Here is a 17,974-nt window from a genome sequence, read left to right on the forward strand (position 1 = left end):
CTAAGTCCAGAGCAGGAAAAGAAACTGTGGGAGCAAGTAAGCATGGAATGAAATGAAGTCAGGAACCTTGAGTTCTTGTACTGATTTTATAACTAGTCTCTGTGGCCTTGAGAAAAATCTCTGTGAGTCTCTTTATCATTATTTAAAAGATTTGAAATACAGTACTTTTCTTTGAATTTCTCTAATTCCATTTTTTAATTTTAATTTTTATTTTTTATCGGTACTGGGGATCGAACTCATGACCACCTGCTTGCAAGGCAGGTGCTTATGTCGCTGAGCTAAATGCCCAGCTAAATCCATTATTTTCAAAAGTGATGGTAATTGTATGCAGCTTAAAATTCAATTTTCAAAATGCCATTTCAGGAATCTTATGGCAATGGAAATTTATTTTAGAATGTGTTTTCTTTTTGTTTGTTTTTTGAGGCAGGATCTTGTTGTATAGTTCTTGTTGAACCCACTGTGTAGCCCAGGCTGGCCTGGCATGGTGATCCTCCTGCCTCAGCTTCACCAGTGCTGGGATTAGAGGTGTGTACCACCACACCTGGGCTTTTTTATTTTATTTTTTTATTTTGAGACAGTCTTCTATGTAGTTCAGGCTGACCTTGAATGCACTATGTAATCTGGGCTGGCCTTGAACCCGCCTCAGCCTCTTGAGTGCTGGGATTTCCGGCGGCCACAGCCAAGACTGGCCAGCATACATTTTCTCTGCCTCCAAGCACACATTCAGTTCTGACCTGTGCAGGTGGGAAGCATAAATACTTAAATGAGTTACATTAATGCCTTTTGAAGTTTGTGTCTGTTTAAAGTTGCTAACTGGCACTTAAAAATAAGTCTTTTACAAGGAATTGTAATGAATGTATTTAGACAGAAACTGTAGAATGAACTTGCATTTTATGTTTACTTTTTAAGTGCATTTTAGACATCACTTTCAGTCTTGTCTTCCCTCAGAGTAGCACATACATATTTCTAAATTGCATTTATAAGACTTACTCTCTAAGGCTTAAAAAATCTAATTAGGAAATTCCTAAAAAAAGTAATTCTTGAGCTAGAATTGTATCTTGTTAGCTGAAAGTAGAGAAAAATTCTATGCAGAATTAGGTAAAATGCCCTTTGAGATCTATATTTATTCATGACCCACTTGACTGACTGACTGATTTGTTTAATTATGTATTGGCTTTTGAGTCAGGATCTTGCGGGTAGCTCAGGCTGGCTTTGAACTTACAGTTCTGCTTTAGCCAACTGAGTGCTGGGACTAGAGGCGTGTAGTGCCATGCCCTACAAAGTACTAACTTTTATATATTGTACAAGAAAATGCTTTAATTTTCAGTGTCCCTTAAGTATATACAACTAGGGACTGGGGATATTGCTCAGGGGCGTAAGCACCTACCTAACAAGCTCAAGTTCTGAGTTCAGTTCACAATACAAACAAACAAACAAATAAACAAAAAATATGTCTGTCTCTCTTTATCTAACTAGATTCAGCAGTTCATTGGTGTGTACATGTATGCTGCGGGGTTTTTGGGGATTAAACCCAGGGCATTTACATCCCAGCCTCCAATTAATTTTTTATTTTATTTTTTAAAATTCTATTTAAGGAGAAAAGAAAAAAAAAACAGAAAAAGGGTACAAGTTATACAGAATTTCAGAAAAAATAAACAGTAGGAAATCACTAGTTAATCGATTACATATTGTCATCTTAGAAATTTAATTTTTTATTTTAAGACAAGGTCACATTAAGTTACCCAGCTGGGCTTGAACTTTGGATCCTCCTGCCTCGATCTCCCTAAGTGCCAGGGTTACAGGTGTGTACCATCAGACCTGGTTTGCTTGCGTAAAACTAAATGTAAGAATAAAGATAAGCCTTCCAGTATCATTTTCAATTTATAATGTTTCCTGGTTAAACTTCACAAAGTGGTTCATTGTTTTTCAGAAATGGAAAATTCATTTTTCCTGTACAAATATGGTACAATTTTAACCAACCAAATTATTTTCTATTTTTGTTCGATTACTTTTTTAAAAACTAGAGTTTTATTGCTATTCTGGTCCTGATTTAAAAGAGCATTACATCTTAACAACTTCACCTAAAAACTGCGTTGTTCAGGGTTTCACATATTTATCAAAAGCTAAGCAAATTAGAATTTTGAGAAGAATATCTAAATGTTGATTTTTCCCTATTAAAGATGCATTTAGAAGTAGAAAACATTATGTTAGTCAAATATTGATAATGTCAAATGTTAAAATAGTTAAGAACCAGCTGAACCTGAGTTAAAGTAAAATACTAGAATCTGTGAAATTGGTCAGTTGATGAGGAGAATGTATTCTTATTTATAAAATTAAAAATTCCCAAAGGCATGTTCTTGGTAAACACGTATATAATTAAAACTTGTCCAGTCCTGCCACTTTGTTTAAAATACTACAGAATTGAAGTCATTCCTTGTATTTGATTCGTGTCTTGGTGAAACAGTTATAAATTCCTTCTGAAGCAAGTCAGGGAAGTTAGTGAATTTCCTTTCTTATTAAAGCATGAATTCAAAACCTTTTACTCTTGAAATTTAGCATATATCTATATGAAGATTAAATTTACATGTAATATTTTGTTATGAGTTACAAAGACTATATCACTAATGCGTGATTATCTCTTTTAATAGGTTCGTGTGAATTCACTAGTGTGCTTAGGAAAGATACTGGAATACTTGGATAAATGGTTTGTACTTGATGATCTGCTGCCCTTCTTACAACAGATTCCATCCAAGGAACCTGCGGTCCTCATGGGAATTTTAGGTAGCTAAAACCTTGTCATTTGCTCTGACTTCATTGTTTTCAAATATTTCACACAAGTATTTTATTGCAGTTTGTTATGCAAATATAATTTCCATAAAATCATTATTTTCATGTATATAACATTCAATAATTGAAGAATGATGAGATAAGTATTGATAGTTTTTTCTTCATTGATTTAAGCAAAAGCAGGAAAATACATTCATAAAAATAAATAAGATAATTAAGAAACATACTTTCACAAATGTCATGATGGCATAGTTTCCCCCATAAAAGGTACAAGATAGGAGAGGCAAACGGAATTCCTTGAGATGCTGATGCCAGTCTTAGTAATAAAACCTGGTATTTATTTGGTATTCAACTTCTAAGAGGTAAAGCACTTTTCTCTGTCCTTAATCGAGTGAGATAGGAATTATTTTGTTTTAAAGCAAGGAAACTGAGGCTCAGACAGGTGAAATAAATTACTCAGGATCATACAAGTGGTAAGTGGAAGAGCTTATTTCTAAAATTTAGATATGTTAAGTCTTAGCCAGTATATTTTATTCCTGATATACTAAAGTATATTAGCTTTTTACATATTCTGTGCTATCAGCAAATTAAAATTGTTGTCAAGAAACAATTATATGCATAATTATATGAAATTATATGTATTCAAAGCTGTGAAAATGTCGTCTGAAAATGGCATTGGGTTTTATGCTGATAGAAACAGACATAACTGTAGAAGAACAAAAGGATTAACAATTGTATTTTTATTAAACTTGAGGCTCTTCCTTTGATTTATATTTTGGGTTTTGAGACAGGTTCTTGCTCTAGTGCAGGCCAGCCTTGAACTCTGTGCTGCACAGGCTGGCCTCAACCTCGTGGTCTTCTTGGCTCAGCCTCCTAAAGGCTGGTGTTCCTGGCATGCACTGCCATTCTGGGCTGAGCCTTTTTATTTTTAAGAAACACTTTTTACGTGTCTCTGTATCTTAACATCTACCATAGTGCACAACTGTATAAAGCTCTTGGTAAGTACTGTGGGAGTGATTAACAGTTATTTATTTTGGACCTTTCTTGGATGTAGAACTCTTGGGATATGATTTGAATCTGTGCTCTTAAGAAATTTGCGTTCTTGGGGCTGGGGATTTAGCTCAGCGGCATAAGCGCCTGCCTTGCAAGCAGGCAGTTGTGAGTTCGATCCCTGGTACCGGTAAAAACGAAAAAGACCAAAAAAAAGTTAAAAAAAAAAAAAAAAGAAATTTGCGTTCTTGAGCAGAAGTTCTGTATAGGAGAAGAAAGTTCCTTCGTTTATTGAACAAGAATAAAAGTGACGGGGGCTGGGGATTTAGCTCAGCGGCATGAGCACCTGTCTTGCAAGCAGGCGGTAGTGAGTTCGATCCCCGGTACCGATAAAAATGAAAAAGACAAAAAAAAAAAAAAAAAAAAAAAAAAAAGAATAAAAGTGACATCACTCTAGGGTTCTTAAAAGAATTTAGTGAAACCAAAAGTAATAAGCATAGCGCCTACCAAACAGACATTCAGCAGGTGCTCAGTAAAGTAATTCATGTGCACATTAACAAATAGTAGGAGGTGGAATGTTCTGATGTGACAGATAATTTCAAAACTTTTAAAATATAAAAGTGTTCAGGGGCTGGGGATTTAGCTCAGCGGCATAAGCACCTGCCTTGCAAGCAGGCAGTTGTGAGTTCGATCCCTGGTACCGAGAAAAATGAAAAAAGACCAAAAAAAAAAAAAAAGTGTTCAGAGAATATCAAGCCTTCTCCCAGGCGGTGTACCCAAGGAGGACTGTGGGACTGACGCAGCAGTGAAGTCTTGCAGTTGAAACAAATAGGTGAGCAGTGGGAAGGGATCGCGTGGAGCTGAATCACCTGCTGAGCTTCAGCCGGGGGAGTTCCGTGTACTGAAGTGTACTGAAGCCGTGAGTGAGGTGCAGGTCCTATACTTCACTGTGCTGCGCCGAGTGTCAGAGTTCTCGCGGTATGTCTGTTAAATTGCAGTGTGAGCTCATACATCCTGTCACATTTTTTCCTACCAGGTATTTACAAATGTACTTTTACTCACAAGAAGTTAGGAATTACCAAAGAGCAGCTGGCTGGAAAAGTACTGCCTCACCTCATTCCCCTGAGCATCGAAAACAACCTTAATCTTAACCAGGTAGGGATATTTTGGGGTTTATTCAATTTATTCAGTTGTTTGCTTGGTGTTTTTTCTTTCACAAATTGTATACTGCACATAAAAATTGCTAAACAAGGGAAGATATGAGAATTAGGAGAGGAGAGTTTATGGGGTGGACGGGGAGATTATTGAAGGCCTCATTGGGAGATGGTAAATAAACAGGTTGTTGAAAGATGTGTTGCATTTGGGATGACTTTAAATTTGGGCTGGGAAGCCGTCATGAACAAAGACATTGAATGTATTTGGGGACTGTACTTGGCCTTCAGTGCAATGTAACAAGTCACTGCACATTCTGTATTTTAGAACAGCACAGATTTATCATGTCGCAGTTTCTGGGGGCTAACCATGCCAAGGGTGGGCTCCGCTCCGGGCCTCCTGGAGCCGCAGTGAAGAAGGCCCGTGTGGGAACCATCCGCTTCACACTCACTTGCATGGTTCATGGAGGTCTTTCAGGCCGAATCCAGCTAACACACAGCGGGGTCTCCTTACTTAGTCCTCGATGTGTGTCAGCTAGCTGTGCCTGTCAGTTCTGTGTTATGTGACCCTACAGCTGGCTTGTTTTGTCACAGCCAGCAAAAGAGCCTGCTGGCAAGACCGAAGTTTCTCTCTTACAGTGTAATCAAGGCTGTGATATCCCACTGTGTGTGTTATAATTCTATTGTTTTGAAGCTGGTCAGCTTTGAAGCTGCTGGTCACATGTCCTTCCACCTTCAAAGATAAGAGATTATACAAACACTTAAATAACGGGAGGAGGAGATAATTAAGAGTTGTCTGCCAGAGGGAAGAATAATTCAGTGTGACACAAAAAAGAATAATGAGATGAAACAAAGTGAGTCTAGAATTGGTAGACTAAATGCCTGTCTCCTTTAGGTATTTGAACTTTTAAGATGCTGTAGATGTTTGAGCACGAGTCCTGAGTGTTGAACAATTACTGCAGAATTATCTCTGTGTACCTCGACTGTGCTGAACGCTGCTGTGTCTGTACTGACTTTCTTGAAGAGAGTAAACTCTGAGCTAGTTGTCACGGCTTATTCTTCATTGGGTACCCTCAGCCCTAGATCAGTGCCAGAACCAAAAGTTGAGAGAACACTTGAGGTTTGGATTAACACAGAGTAAGCCATTTTTGTTGACAATAGGACTGATGTTTAATGAAGTGTCGTGTGAAAGGCTGAAGGAGTTACTGTTGAACTGACAGTCAGAGATGGAGATGTGGGGAGTTGTTGGAATGGGGTCTGAAAAGTGAATTACAGCCATGACAGAGACAGAAGGCTGAAGGAAATGGTGGTGCTTTTGGTGTTGGGGAGAGGCTGAATGTGCAGGGGGACGTGGACAGTACCGGGCCTTTGCACTGTCCCTGGCTTTGACGCTTCGTCTTCAGTGTAGGTTTTGGGCTGGGATTAGAAAAATGAGACTGTGAATATTGAGTATAAATAGGAAATGTCATTTATATTCTTAGTTCTCGTACTTTTAATTTAGGATGTTTAAAAATATCTAGGACTTACTTTAGGATAAGATGAGCTATTTGAAGTATTTATTTTCTTCAGCTGTATAATGCTCGGAAGGCCTGTTTTCAGCTGGAGAAATACTATGAATCCGGTTTTCTGGTATTTTAGTTATTTTAGTATGGCTATGGTCTGCTTTCCTCTTTATCTCATGGTCAGGTTTTCTAATTCCACTGCCCACTTCTGTTACTTATGATTTGAAATAAGTATATTATGCATGAAGTGAAAAAGATGTTACACTTGGGAAAACGTTTTTTAACATTTGATTAAGAAACAGTGAATACCACGCGGCAGTCGCGGGAAAGGCTCTGATGTCTTCAGGGAGGACTCTCAGCAGTCCCCCTGCCTGAGATGACGGAGAAGCACACACACAGCCGTCCTCCCGGCCGAGGGGTGCCGTGGTGAAGAGCCAGCACAGGTCGTCTCGCTGAGGAAGCCCTGTGGAAGCGCCAGCCGGAGACCTCTGGTAGTGGAGTCCGCGGGGCGAGCTCCGTTCTCCACTCATGAAATGTGAGCGGCCAGAGGAAGTCAGCGCCCCGCTTTTTAAGGAGAGCTGATCAAGGAGCACCCCCTCCCCCTCCCTGTTCTCAGATTCCAGACTCCCAGAAGGGAAGCAGGTGTTCAGCACAGAGAGCGTTCTTCGCACAAACAAGGCAGGCACAGCGAGCCGCTATCCGTTCATCAAGGGCACCTTCCTGACATCAAAGTTCCCGGACACCGGCAGGGCCAGCCTCCTGCACACATCCTTCCTCTCGAAGCCACAGGCAGGCGTGCCGTGTTAGCTCTTTCCACGCGGGTCGATCCTCTCACAAACGTCATGTTGAGCAAAGGAAGCCAAATGTAGGAGAGGATCTCCCAATGAGTCCATGAATCCAAGTACAAAAACAGCCGAAACCAGTCCCTGCTGCCTGCAGTCAGAACAGTGTTCTCTTCGGAGTGTGGGGCGGGAAGTGACCAGAAAACAAGGGAGCTTCTGGCACCGTCGTGTTTCTCCATCTGCCTACCAGTTACGTTCTGTTTGTTCAGTTTGTGAGGTTTTTTTGAGCTGTGCACTTACACTTTTCTGTTAGTATCAGTGAGAGGGTTTTTTTGTTGTTGTTGTTGTTAACAGAAAGTGTTGGTAAACTGAGAAGTAGGCCTTTGTTAGTCGTGTGACGAGATGGAGAGGAGCTGCGCTGGAGGGTGTAGCGAGGCAGAGTCCTGGGAAGGGCGCAGGCTTCAGGACACTGCATTCTAACTCTGGAAGCTTTTTGGTTTGTTTTTCAGAGACTGGGTCTCACTGTGTAGTTCAGACTGGCCTTGAACTCATAGTGATGCTCCTGCTTCAGCCTCCCAAGCACTGGGATTACAGACATGTGCCACCTCGCTGGGCTCTGAAAACTGACTGTGTCATAGAAGCTCTTGAAAGTTTATGAGGGGGTTGCTTTCTCTCTCCTGGAGCCTGAGTGTAAAATAAAAATATTAATACACCTATTCTGGAAAGTTGTGAAGGTAGTAAGATAGTGTCTGAATAAGAGATACAGACATAAGATTTGGGGAGAAGAAAGTGGTTTCTAGATTCTTCCTGGTGTCATTCATATAACTTGTTTATGAAGATCGAGAAGTAACATCAGAGTTAGCAGCAGCAGACACCCCAAGTTAACCAAAGCTTGTAGTCCATTATGAATGAATAGTGTTAGGCATACTTCATGAACTCTATCCAAAAGTTGGATTATGCACATTTAATTTCTACTAACTTTTCAGAAAATAAGGTTTATGTGAGCCAGATGTCATTTTTCTATCTGAATAAATAGGAATTGTCTCTGTTTTTAAAAGAATTATTTCCTGGTAGGTACGCATTATCAATTTATAACTTATATAAGACCCTTCGGTTATAGCTGTTAGCAAGTTAGGCCACAAAACTCCTTGAGACGTGTTTGGTGGAACTGCAAAGCCTCCTGAGTGACCAGGAGAGCACCTACCACTGCACAGATGCGCGGCGTGCCCAGTTTACAAACGCTGTCCCTGTGGCGCTGCTGCTGCGTGAGTCCTGTTCCCTGACAGTGGAGACTGATCAGCTTCACTGTGCTATCGTAATTGATTACCTTTACTACAAACCTGAAATGTGACGGGCGCATCCATTTCTTCTCTTCCTAGTTCAACTCTTTCATTGCCGTCATAAAAGAGATGCTCAGCAGGCTGGAGTCCGAGCACAAGACGAAGCTGGAGCAGCTCCATATAATGCAGGAGCAGCAGAAGTAAGTAGGCTGGGGCGTGTTTTTCTCGCCTGGGCCAGGGAAAGTCACCTCGGACTGATTGTCTGGAACGTGGAGTAGGAAAGTCGCTGGATTTCAATCTGACTGTATGTAAAACGTATTAGAAGATGTCAAACGTAACATTTTGAACTGAGTTAAAACAGGATATTGCTGAAGATCTAATGTGACTTCTGAGCTCAAAGACATAGTGTGATATACAATCTTAGCATTTTCTTTATGTAAGAAAATTATGTTTCTGAGAAAAATCCCTTGTTGGCATTATCCACTGATATTCAGATCTGTGAACCCTGATGTTTTAATTTCTTGCTATCTGTTTTCTAACCTCAGGAACACTTGCAGAACATGTAGCATTCACCTCTTAATTTTAGGGAATATTTTTAAAGTTATTTGCAGAATACTAGCATTTAAAAAAAGAAGGCCAAGATGGAAATTATTCACTAAAAAATGTTAATAAAGTCAGAGATACAATAACATTTACATCAGTCATAAGCAAGGTCCTCAAACAAATTGTAGCTTCCGTCTCATTATAAGGTGAAGAATGTGGAGGTCTAGATTCGTGCCGGAGAAACAGGCAGAACAGCCCTCGGTGTGCTCGGAGGATTTTGTGTGTATACGTATGAGAAGTTTGATGAATTGGCTGCCTTAACGTAGGGGCCTAGGAAAATAATTTTTAGAAGTATATTATAAGTAAAACCTGCTTATTCATTTTTTTGGTACTACAAGTTGAACCCAGGGCCTCACACTTGCTAAGCATGTACTCTACCACTAAGCTATACCCCTGCCCTGAAATAGATGTTTAATATTTATATTTGAGGGGGGAAAGAGACCTTCGTTTTTCTTCCTATCTAAATCTAATTTTTTAAGACACAGTTCCAAACCACATCACAGTGACAGTAGTATTTACTGTTCATTGTCAGATTCTGAACCGAATCATCAGTTTCCCATATCATGTCTTGTCTTAGTGTGAATTAAACTATATTAAACTCTGACACCAAGAGCTACATTTGCCTTGTTTTATAGCACTCTGAGTACATTTTCTAGTAAGTTTCAAAAAGTTGAATTTAAAAAGACTTACATATAAATTTTTTTTTCAGCAAGCAGACTTTAGTAGTAGAAAATAGTGGAAAAGATAAAGATTGTCCTTAAAGAATGAAATAAAAATTTATTTTTATTGCTTTTTCATAATCATCTTTCCTGTAGATCTTTGGACATAGGAAATCAAATGAATTCCTCTGAGGAGACAAAAGTTACAAATGTTGGAAATCAGGTAGGGAGATATTTAATTTTTGCAGAAAGTGTTTGGCAGTGTGCTTTATTTAAGAGTTTTAATCTTCAGGCAGTGAGACTGCATGCTTATTGAAATCTCTTTTTTTCTATTTCATCAGATTGACAAAGTTTTTAACAACATCGGAACAGATCTTTTGACTGGTGGTGAATCAGAAAATAAAGAAGATGGCTTACAGAGTAAACCCAAAAGGGTGAGCTGCTTCACTGCTTTTTAGGACTCGTGTATATGGTAGGGCCTCCTGTGCACCACGTTTGTTGGGAAATACTGTGTAGCCTGTTACCAAGAAGTTTTCTATAGTTTTCTTCATGACATACGGTTATGTGCCACCACACCCAGATGTGTTCATTTTCTTTTTTGTTTTGTTTAGCAGTGCCGGGAGAACTGAGCTACACCTCAGCCCTTTTTATGTTTTGACATGAGATCTCATTAAATTGCCCAGTCTGGCCTAGAACCGTTAGTCCTCCTGACTCAGCCTTTTGAGTGGCTGAGATGACAGGCTTGTGGCCAAATGGTCAAGTGTTTTGTTTCTTTTTCTTTAGTTTAAGCCCAGCAACCTTTCTGTCTGCCTGCCTGCCTGTGTCATTACCCTTCCCCCCATCCACCTGTCTTTTCATTTCATGGTGGCAATCCTCACCTTATTGGTCTGTCCAATTTTCTGTTTGAGATTTTTGAAGAATAGTGGTCAGTTACTTGGTAGCATGACCCTCAGTTTGGATTTGCCTGATGTTTTCTGTTAGACTAAAGTTTTACATTTTTGGCAAGAATACCACAGAAACAAGAGAGGGCCCTTCCTGGTTTCTTCTGATAGGGATTCATGTTTTTATGCAGCTTATTAGTGGTGAATCATCACTTTTCAAGGGAATTTTATTTTTATTTAATTTTAAAGGAAATAAAATAGAACAGTGAAATGAATCAAAACAGTGTAAGACAGTAGGAAATCTGCGATAGTCACTGCATAATGTTGTCCTCTAAATAATTCCTTGCTTCAGGCTTGCAAAATCAATAAAACAATACAGTTCCCCGAGTCTGTTGGTTGCTGTAGGGTGCAGGGCAACCGGTCTCCTCTCCCCAGCTTGCCTGCCAGCCGGCTCACAGGCAGGGGCTTAGCTTCCATCCTGGTTCTCCCCATCTGCTCTCTGGCCGGCTCACAGGCAGGGGCTTAGCTTCCATCCTGGTTCTCCCCATCTGCTCTCTGGCTGGCTCACAGGCAGGGGTTTAGCTTTCTTCCTGGTTCTCAAGAGAATTTGAAAAGTAGATTTGGTTCCATCTCATAAACAAACAAAAAATTTTTCTTCTCCCTCTGACTTGGAATACTAAAATAATGCTTCCCTATTGAAATTTTGCTTAGTAGCCAGTATAAAAAAATATTCTTGCGAGGTTTAGACTTCCACGTATTCACAAAATGTGAATACCTGTAAGTTTAAAGGGAATGAAATTGTCAGACGTTGTGAGCTTTCAGTTTGGCAACATTGATAAAGGAAAAACAGACATCAGATTTGATGCAGACATTGACAATGACAAGGACTTGTTTTGTTCTTTCTTAGCTTTATGGAATGAAATAGATTGGAGTTGAACAGAATCTCCCAGTTTTGTAGGAAGGAGTTAACCGTATTCTCATTTCTGTCTAAAAGATGATTCTAATGAATGCTTGTAATAGAAGTGTCTTAGCACATACTGTGAGTTTCTCTCTAGAATTAAATCTGGTAGTAGTTAGAAATAGAACTTAGCTGCCTCAGTCGCCAGCACCGGAGCACGCTTTGCTGTTAAGTAGTAGGTACTGCGGCGGCGGGACCGGCAGATGGACTTTATCAGTCTTCTGTTTTACAAATAATTATGAAGTTGCCAGTTGATTTTTTTTTCTTGCTTTGTTTTCTTTTAAGGCATCACTTACACTCGAAGAAAAACAAAAATTAGCAAAAGAACAGGAGCAGGCCCAGAAGTTGAGAAGCCAGCAGCCCCTGAGTCCCCAGGTGCACACCACTGTGGCTCCAGTGAAGCAGGTCAGACTTGTTTGTGCAGTTTCAAGGGTGCTGCTTGTGAGGGCTCTGGACCGGCAGTCTACTCTGCTGGGGCTGTGAGAGGTGTATTTGTTTCAAAGAGTACTATCCAGTTTCCAAAAAGTAACTACAAGGGTTTTCCCACACTCTTCCTATCCTGCTAATACACAGTGTTGCATGGCAGTGCTTGTGACCAATAGAGAAATGGGTGAATGAGTAGGTGGAGCGTAAAAAAAGTAGGTGTCCTAATAGTGACTCTGTTCTGTCTACTCTGAAATGATCAGGAATACAATGTTTATGCTCTTAATGAATTTTTGAGCTAACAGGTTTTGGCTTTTCAGGGACAGGTTTGTAACTTGAGTTGGGCAGATGCTCCTGCATCTCCTGACCAATATTTATTTCTTACTGTGTTCCAGGTACTGTTGTAGGTGCTGTGTTGTGGCAGTGATAAGGGCCCTGCTTATAAACTTCACACTGTTAACAGTTTAAAAAATAACTATCTCATAAGCTTTAATGTATTTTGTTGTTGTTACTTCTTAATCACTGAGATTCTTTCTCTGGGAAGAGAGTCTTTGCAGGTCAGAAAGCACAATTAAAAATAGGAAAGACAAATTCCCACAAAATTTTGATGAAATTCAAAATAATAAAGAATCCTTTTTTTGTAATATAGCTCTACTAATTAAAAGAGTGTAATTCTGTTCTGGGAAATAACATTTTACGTAATTGGAGTTTAATGTTAATGTTCACTGTCATTGAATTGATTGCAAATAGTCATCTGTAAAATCTACAAAAATGATACAGGCTATATTTGGCTTGCAGGCCATAGTTTGTTAACTTGATACAGATTGTTGAGTGTATTTTAAACTTGTCCTTTGTAATTTAATGTTCATTAATTATAAAGTGGAGTGGTTTTCTTGGAGATAAGTAATTCCCTCATATTTTTCAGGCCAAGGACCTGACAGACACGTTGATGGATAATGTGTCATCTTTGACTGGCCTGTCTGTCAGCACCCCTAAACCTGCTGCTTCAAGTACCTTCACTTCCGTTCCTTCCTCGAGTCTGGGTGTGATGTTTTCTACACCAATTGACAATACAAAGAGAAATTTGACAAATGGCCTGACCAGCAATATGGGCTTTCAGACTCCAGGATTCGGTATGCCGGTTAACACGAACCAGAACTTCTTCAGTAGTACAAGCACACCTGGTGTGAGCAGCCTGACTCTGGGAGCGCCTCCCACCCTGCCAAACTTCAGCGCTTTGAGCATTCCTCCTGCTGGGGCAAAGCAGTCCCAACAAAGACCCACAGATATGTCTGCCCTTAATAATCTCTTTGGTCCTCAGAAACCCAAAGTTAGCATGAACCAGCTATCACAGCAGAAACCAAATCAGTGGCTTAATCAGTTTGTACCTCCGCAAGGTTCTCCAGGTATGGGCAGTTCAGTGATGGGACCACAGGTGAACATGGTAGGACAGTCTGCCTTCGGCATGCAGGGTAACCCTTTCTTTAACCCCCCGAACTTTGTACAACCGCCCACGACCATGACCAGTAGCAGTTCAGCTAGCAATGATTTGAAAGACCTTTTTGGGTGAGGTGCGTTGCTCCTGTGAATGAGGGATTACTTCCGTTTTCTGGGTAAGCTTATTTACATCTTTGTTTACTTGGCTTGAAGCAACTAGTATTGCAGAGTGGATGTTTGTGACAGAGGATCGGTTCCCATGCCAGCCAGCATAGAGGTTGTGTGAACTCCTAACCAGACGAGATTTTTTAAAATTAAGAATTTTCTTCCTCTTAACGACTCTTTAGGTTTTTAAAATCCTTCTCCTTACCAGTGTCAGAGAGAAAAGGGGACAACTGAGTTATCTTGAACAGCAGAATTTTTAAATCAGATGTTTATTTTGCCTTGTAAATCTTGATGTTATTTCAAAAACTTGAGTCGATGGTAACTGCATATTCACCTCTGTGTACACTGCTTGGTACACGGTCTGTCTTTACAAGTCACTACTCTTCATTTTAATATGTGGAAAATGTTGATGCTTATTGATTTGTTTGCATTTAGATGACTGAGAAAATGAGAAGTATAAGAAAAATGATCAGGCTTTTTGCTTCTTACATTCTTATTTACTTTGCAGACGAACTAATGTTTAGTATAAAAGACCGAGCAAATACTACAGAATTTATCTTACCTTAATTTTACTGGTTTAAAAAGCATTATTAACCATCTTAAATGCAGACTAATCATTGTACATTATATTTTAGCATGATCTGCCTCAAATAACTGTATTTTTCTGCATTTACTTGGATGTATTGAAGGTCTGTTTTTCCCTACCGCATCGCAGAGGAGAGATGTACTGCTGTGTGCGGATGATTGGCCAAGCAATCTGATGGGATCCCTGGCGACTGCCTTCATGTTTCATTTTGAATCTAAATTTACGAGGTTGTAGCACAAATGAATTACATTTCAAAAGAAATTTGTAAGAATTAAATTGTATTTAAGCAGTAAACTTGGAGATTTTTGCTGTATTGTTTCAAATGTAATTAGACTTCTGTACAAATGAGGCTGTATCTTCTGTACGAATGGACTAATGTTGAGCTTACTGTGATGGTCTGACCTCATCAGATACTACGACTGAAGTCTCCTAGGAATTGCAGTAACCTTTTGTTTGCACATTTTCACGTCCATCCATAAGCAGCTGTTTGAGAAAGGAAAGGATAAGTTCTTACAACAGACAACATGTTTTACTCCTCAGAACTTTTCTGTTTTTAATTTGCTGATTATTCAACCACAGAGCCTTATGCTGTGTCATTTGTAGTTTTAAAAATTGTATCCCACTGTTATGTGATAACTTTATCCTTTGAAGAACTGTAAATGTACTATAGTTGCTGCCATACAGTTTGTGGTTTTTAATTATCTGGAACCAGCAATCACTTAAAATAAACCATATGAAGTTTAGTGGGCTGGTACTAAGTTTATTCACTGAATATGAATATTCATTGAAAAATACATATACATATATACATATACACACTCTATAATAGATGGTATTTGATTGCAAAATCTAATTTGATGACATAGCTGATGATACTCAGTTGAAGAAGGGGGATACTTTACAATAAAAGTTACCTTTCACATCTAGTTTCTTTCTGAGCTGCACTTTGTGGTACGATTTTAGGACTGATAAGATTGCTGAAGAAAGTTGTCTAAGAAATGAAGAAAACCACAAAGCCCAAAAATGTTTTTGTCAAATACATCCATTACTTGACTAGTTTAGCTCTGTTGTTTTAACATAGTATTTCTCTTGGGAAAGCTTACGAATGGTATAAAATTATATATTGAAAATTTTTTTCTTTGTAACAATTCAGTAGTCTCTGTTTCAACTTGGGGAACTATTTTTTATTTTATAAATGACTTGATGTCAGTGTTCATTTCCTAATTAGAAGAAAACCGTAATGTAACAGTTTACATGACTTGAACTTCTAAATATGAAAATAGGTTATTTTTTAAAAATACGCTGTGATTGTAAGTAATTTTTACTTGCTAATGTTTGCTCATTCATTGAGGCAGTGGTGGTGCTGCATTTTTATAAAGTTGTTCTTACCCATTTTTTCTACTTTCTCAAAGGTATTTTGTTGAACTCATTCCCATCAAATGAGCCTTTGCCTTTTTCTGTTATAAAATTGCCTTTGAAAAGCTGTGCTATTTTAGGCAAATGTGTTTCTATTAAGCAAAGTATTTAAAGTACTTAAATCACCTTCAAATTATTTCACACATTGAAAGGATTTAAGCCTCTGGTGCTTAGAGTAGAAAATTGGTAGGTTAAAGGAAGCATGTACAGACAAACATTACAACAGAGATTTTCTTTTATTCAAATTGGTTCTCTTCTAATGTTAGAAATGTATGATACATGTAGAGAATGCATAAAAGAAATGTAAATAGCCTGAATTTGGTTTTTTTTTTGCTTTTATTTAGCAACATTTATAACCATTCTCCTTGATTAAGGAGGTAGGGTTTTTTAGCCTGTAAAATACCTCACATGGTTGCTTAAAGGAGTATGTGAGATGCCTGACAGCAAGCAAAGTGTGCACCAATAAATTCTGGCTTTTAAACCTTTCCACATTAAGTTGTGATTTTATACTTGGTGACTTGGAACAGTTTTTTTTCCTTTTAATTTTTAAAAAAGCAAAACAGAAAAATGATAGAAATAATATAGGATTTTTAAAAAAACAAGTCAACACTGGTTAATATATGGCATATTGTTATTTTAGAAGTAGCTGTTCAGGTTACAAGATCTAGGCATAAAAAATGATCCAACAATGATGGCACAAACTGTTCTTCTGGATGAACTAACAGTAATATAGTTATCTGTATTGCACACACACACACACGTATACATGTATACATAAAGTTACATGTGTACCCTTATACATATAATCTTTTCCTTCCATTTCTCCAAACAGTTTTAAGACAATAAATCTGTTAGAATCGAGACTGCCAGATTCTGAAGGATTCAGCTGCGTTGTTGGCTTTTGAGCGGCGACGTAGTAAGAGATGGGTTTTATTTTGCAGCCACTCTCTGAGCCGGAAGCCAGAGTTTGTCTTTAAAGGTACTGTGTTCTATCTTTTAGTTTAGTATTTTTTTAAAGTTAACTTCAACCCCTACAAAGATCAGTTTGAGTAAAACTGAGTTCAGCTCTGTCCTTCTCTGAGCAGATACTGAAGCAGAGGGCCTGGTGTCCACATGACCCAACCAAGGAGGTCACTCAGGAGTAGAAGCTACAGTTTCTCTCTCTTCTGCACTTGAGAGCTCTTTACTGTATAATGTCCTTTATTGTGTGGATTCTTCTGGAGATGTTTTCTTTCAGACTGATTTATGTAGCAAGTACACGTTTGGTATTTATTGGGCGCCATAAATGTATTTATTCTAGAAATTGATGTTGGAGATGACAACGGAAATCTAGAGTGAGAATCAACTTGGGCACTGTTACTTTGGATTGCAGGTGAGGAGGCCTGGGGTTAATGGTGTTTGCAGAACCCGGACATGTAGCAGAATGAAACCCTACACGCGGGGAGGAGGAAGGACAGTTGGAAAGGCTGTTTCACTAACCTGAAGCTGTTGGATCTTAAAAAACTTTCTTTCAAATGCAGCCAATTGTTCTAGCCACCCAGCAATAACTGGGATACAAACCACACGAATAATTTCGAGTTGTTTTAGTGCCCCAATTAAAAATAGAGGAAATTAATTTTTATGTAATTTATTTAGCTTAATATATCAAAAATATTACTGCATGGAATTGAGGTACGCCCCACAAAACTAATGGGATATGCTACATTGCCTTTTGATACTTAGTCTTTGAGACCTGGCATATGTTTTAAACATTTCAAGTACTCAGTGAATATCAGACAGCATGAGTCTACACGCGGGCACTATGCCCAAAGGAGGGAACAACTGCAGCTCCAGGCATCGTGTCTGCCCTGCCTGGTGCCCCTGGAGCTGGGCTCTCTGAACTCTCCTTTGACAGCTAGTATCATGGTAGACTGCGTCAATAGAGGACACTGCAGTGACACTGCAGAGCAGCAGCAGCAAAAGACTCATTTATTTCAGGGTTCTGTTTTTTTGTTTGGGTAGCACAGGGCTCTAACTCAAGACCTCACTCTTAGCAGGTAGGTGCTGCACACAGCTGTCAACAGCTCCTGCTGCTTTGGTTTCTATCCATCATGGAGCCCAGCAGCCTAAGCAGAGGGGCTTCAGCGCCTCAAGCTGCATCCTACTCTGCTACCATGACTGTGCCTGGCCCGGCCACGCCCTCACCTGGCAGCTGTGTGTTCCTGTGGAACCACACCCTCCTGAGAAGCTCTCCTGCTACCTTATCCTCAGCCTGGAGCTAGTTGCTTTACTCCTTTAAATTATTAACCAGCTTTTCCTACTTACCAATTATTGTGTTAAAGTTTTCCTGCTCAAAAGCTGGAGTGATTTCTCTT

At 39.2% G+C, this 17,974-nt stretch overlaps 1 protein-coding gene across 9 annotated transcripts in view; it reads left to right on the forward strand.

Moving 5' to 3' along the window:
* The window catches only part of Scyl2 (SCY1 like pseudokinase 2), a 72,335-nt gene extending 57,388 nt beyond the window's left edge, over positions 1–14,947 (forward strand). For 8 of the 9 annotated variants that reach the window (XM_063255427.1, XM_063255431.1, XM_063255436.1 and 5 more), the window contains 7 exons: positions 2,649–2,781; positions 4,814–4,932; positions 8,592–8,692; positions 9,911–9,977; positions 10,096–10,188; positions 11,879–11,998; positions 12,942–14,947. In XM_063255427.1, the coding sequence (XP_063111497.1) occupies positions 2,649–2,781; positions 4,814–4,932; positions 8,592–8,692; positions 9,911–9,977; positions 10,096–10,188; positions 11,879–11,998; positions 12,942–13,586 (1,278 nt within the window). In that variant the 3' untranslated portion in view covers positions 13,587–14,947. The remainder of the gene's footprint in view (positions 1–2,648; positions 2,782–4,813; positions 4,933–8,591; positions 8,693–9,910; positions 9,978–10,095; positions 10,189–11,878; positions 11,999–12,941) is intronic. The other variant, XM_063255429.1, reaches the window with a different exon arrangement.
* The last annotated feature ends 3,027 nt before the right edge of the window (positions 14,948–17,974 follow it).

The sequence above is a fragment of the Cavia porcellus genome, unplaced genomic scaffold, assembly GCF_034190915.1.
Source record: "Cavia porcellus strain 051 isolate PalLab524CR breed Dunkin Hartley unplaced genomic scaffold, mCavPor4.1 scaffold_8, whole genome shotgun sequence".
Lineage (NCBI taxonomy): Eukaryota > Metazoa > Chordata > Mammalia > Rodentia > Caviidae > Cavia > Cavia porcellus.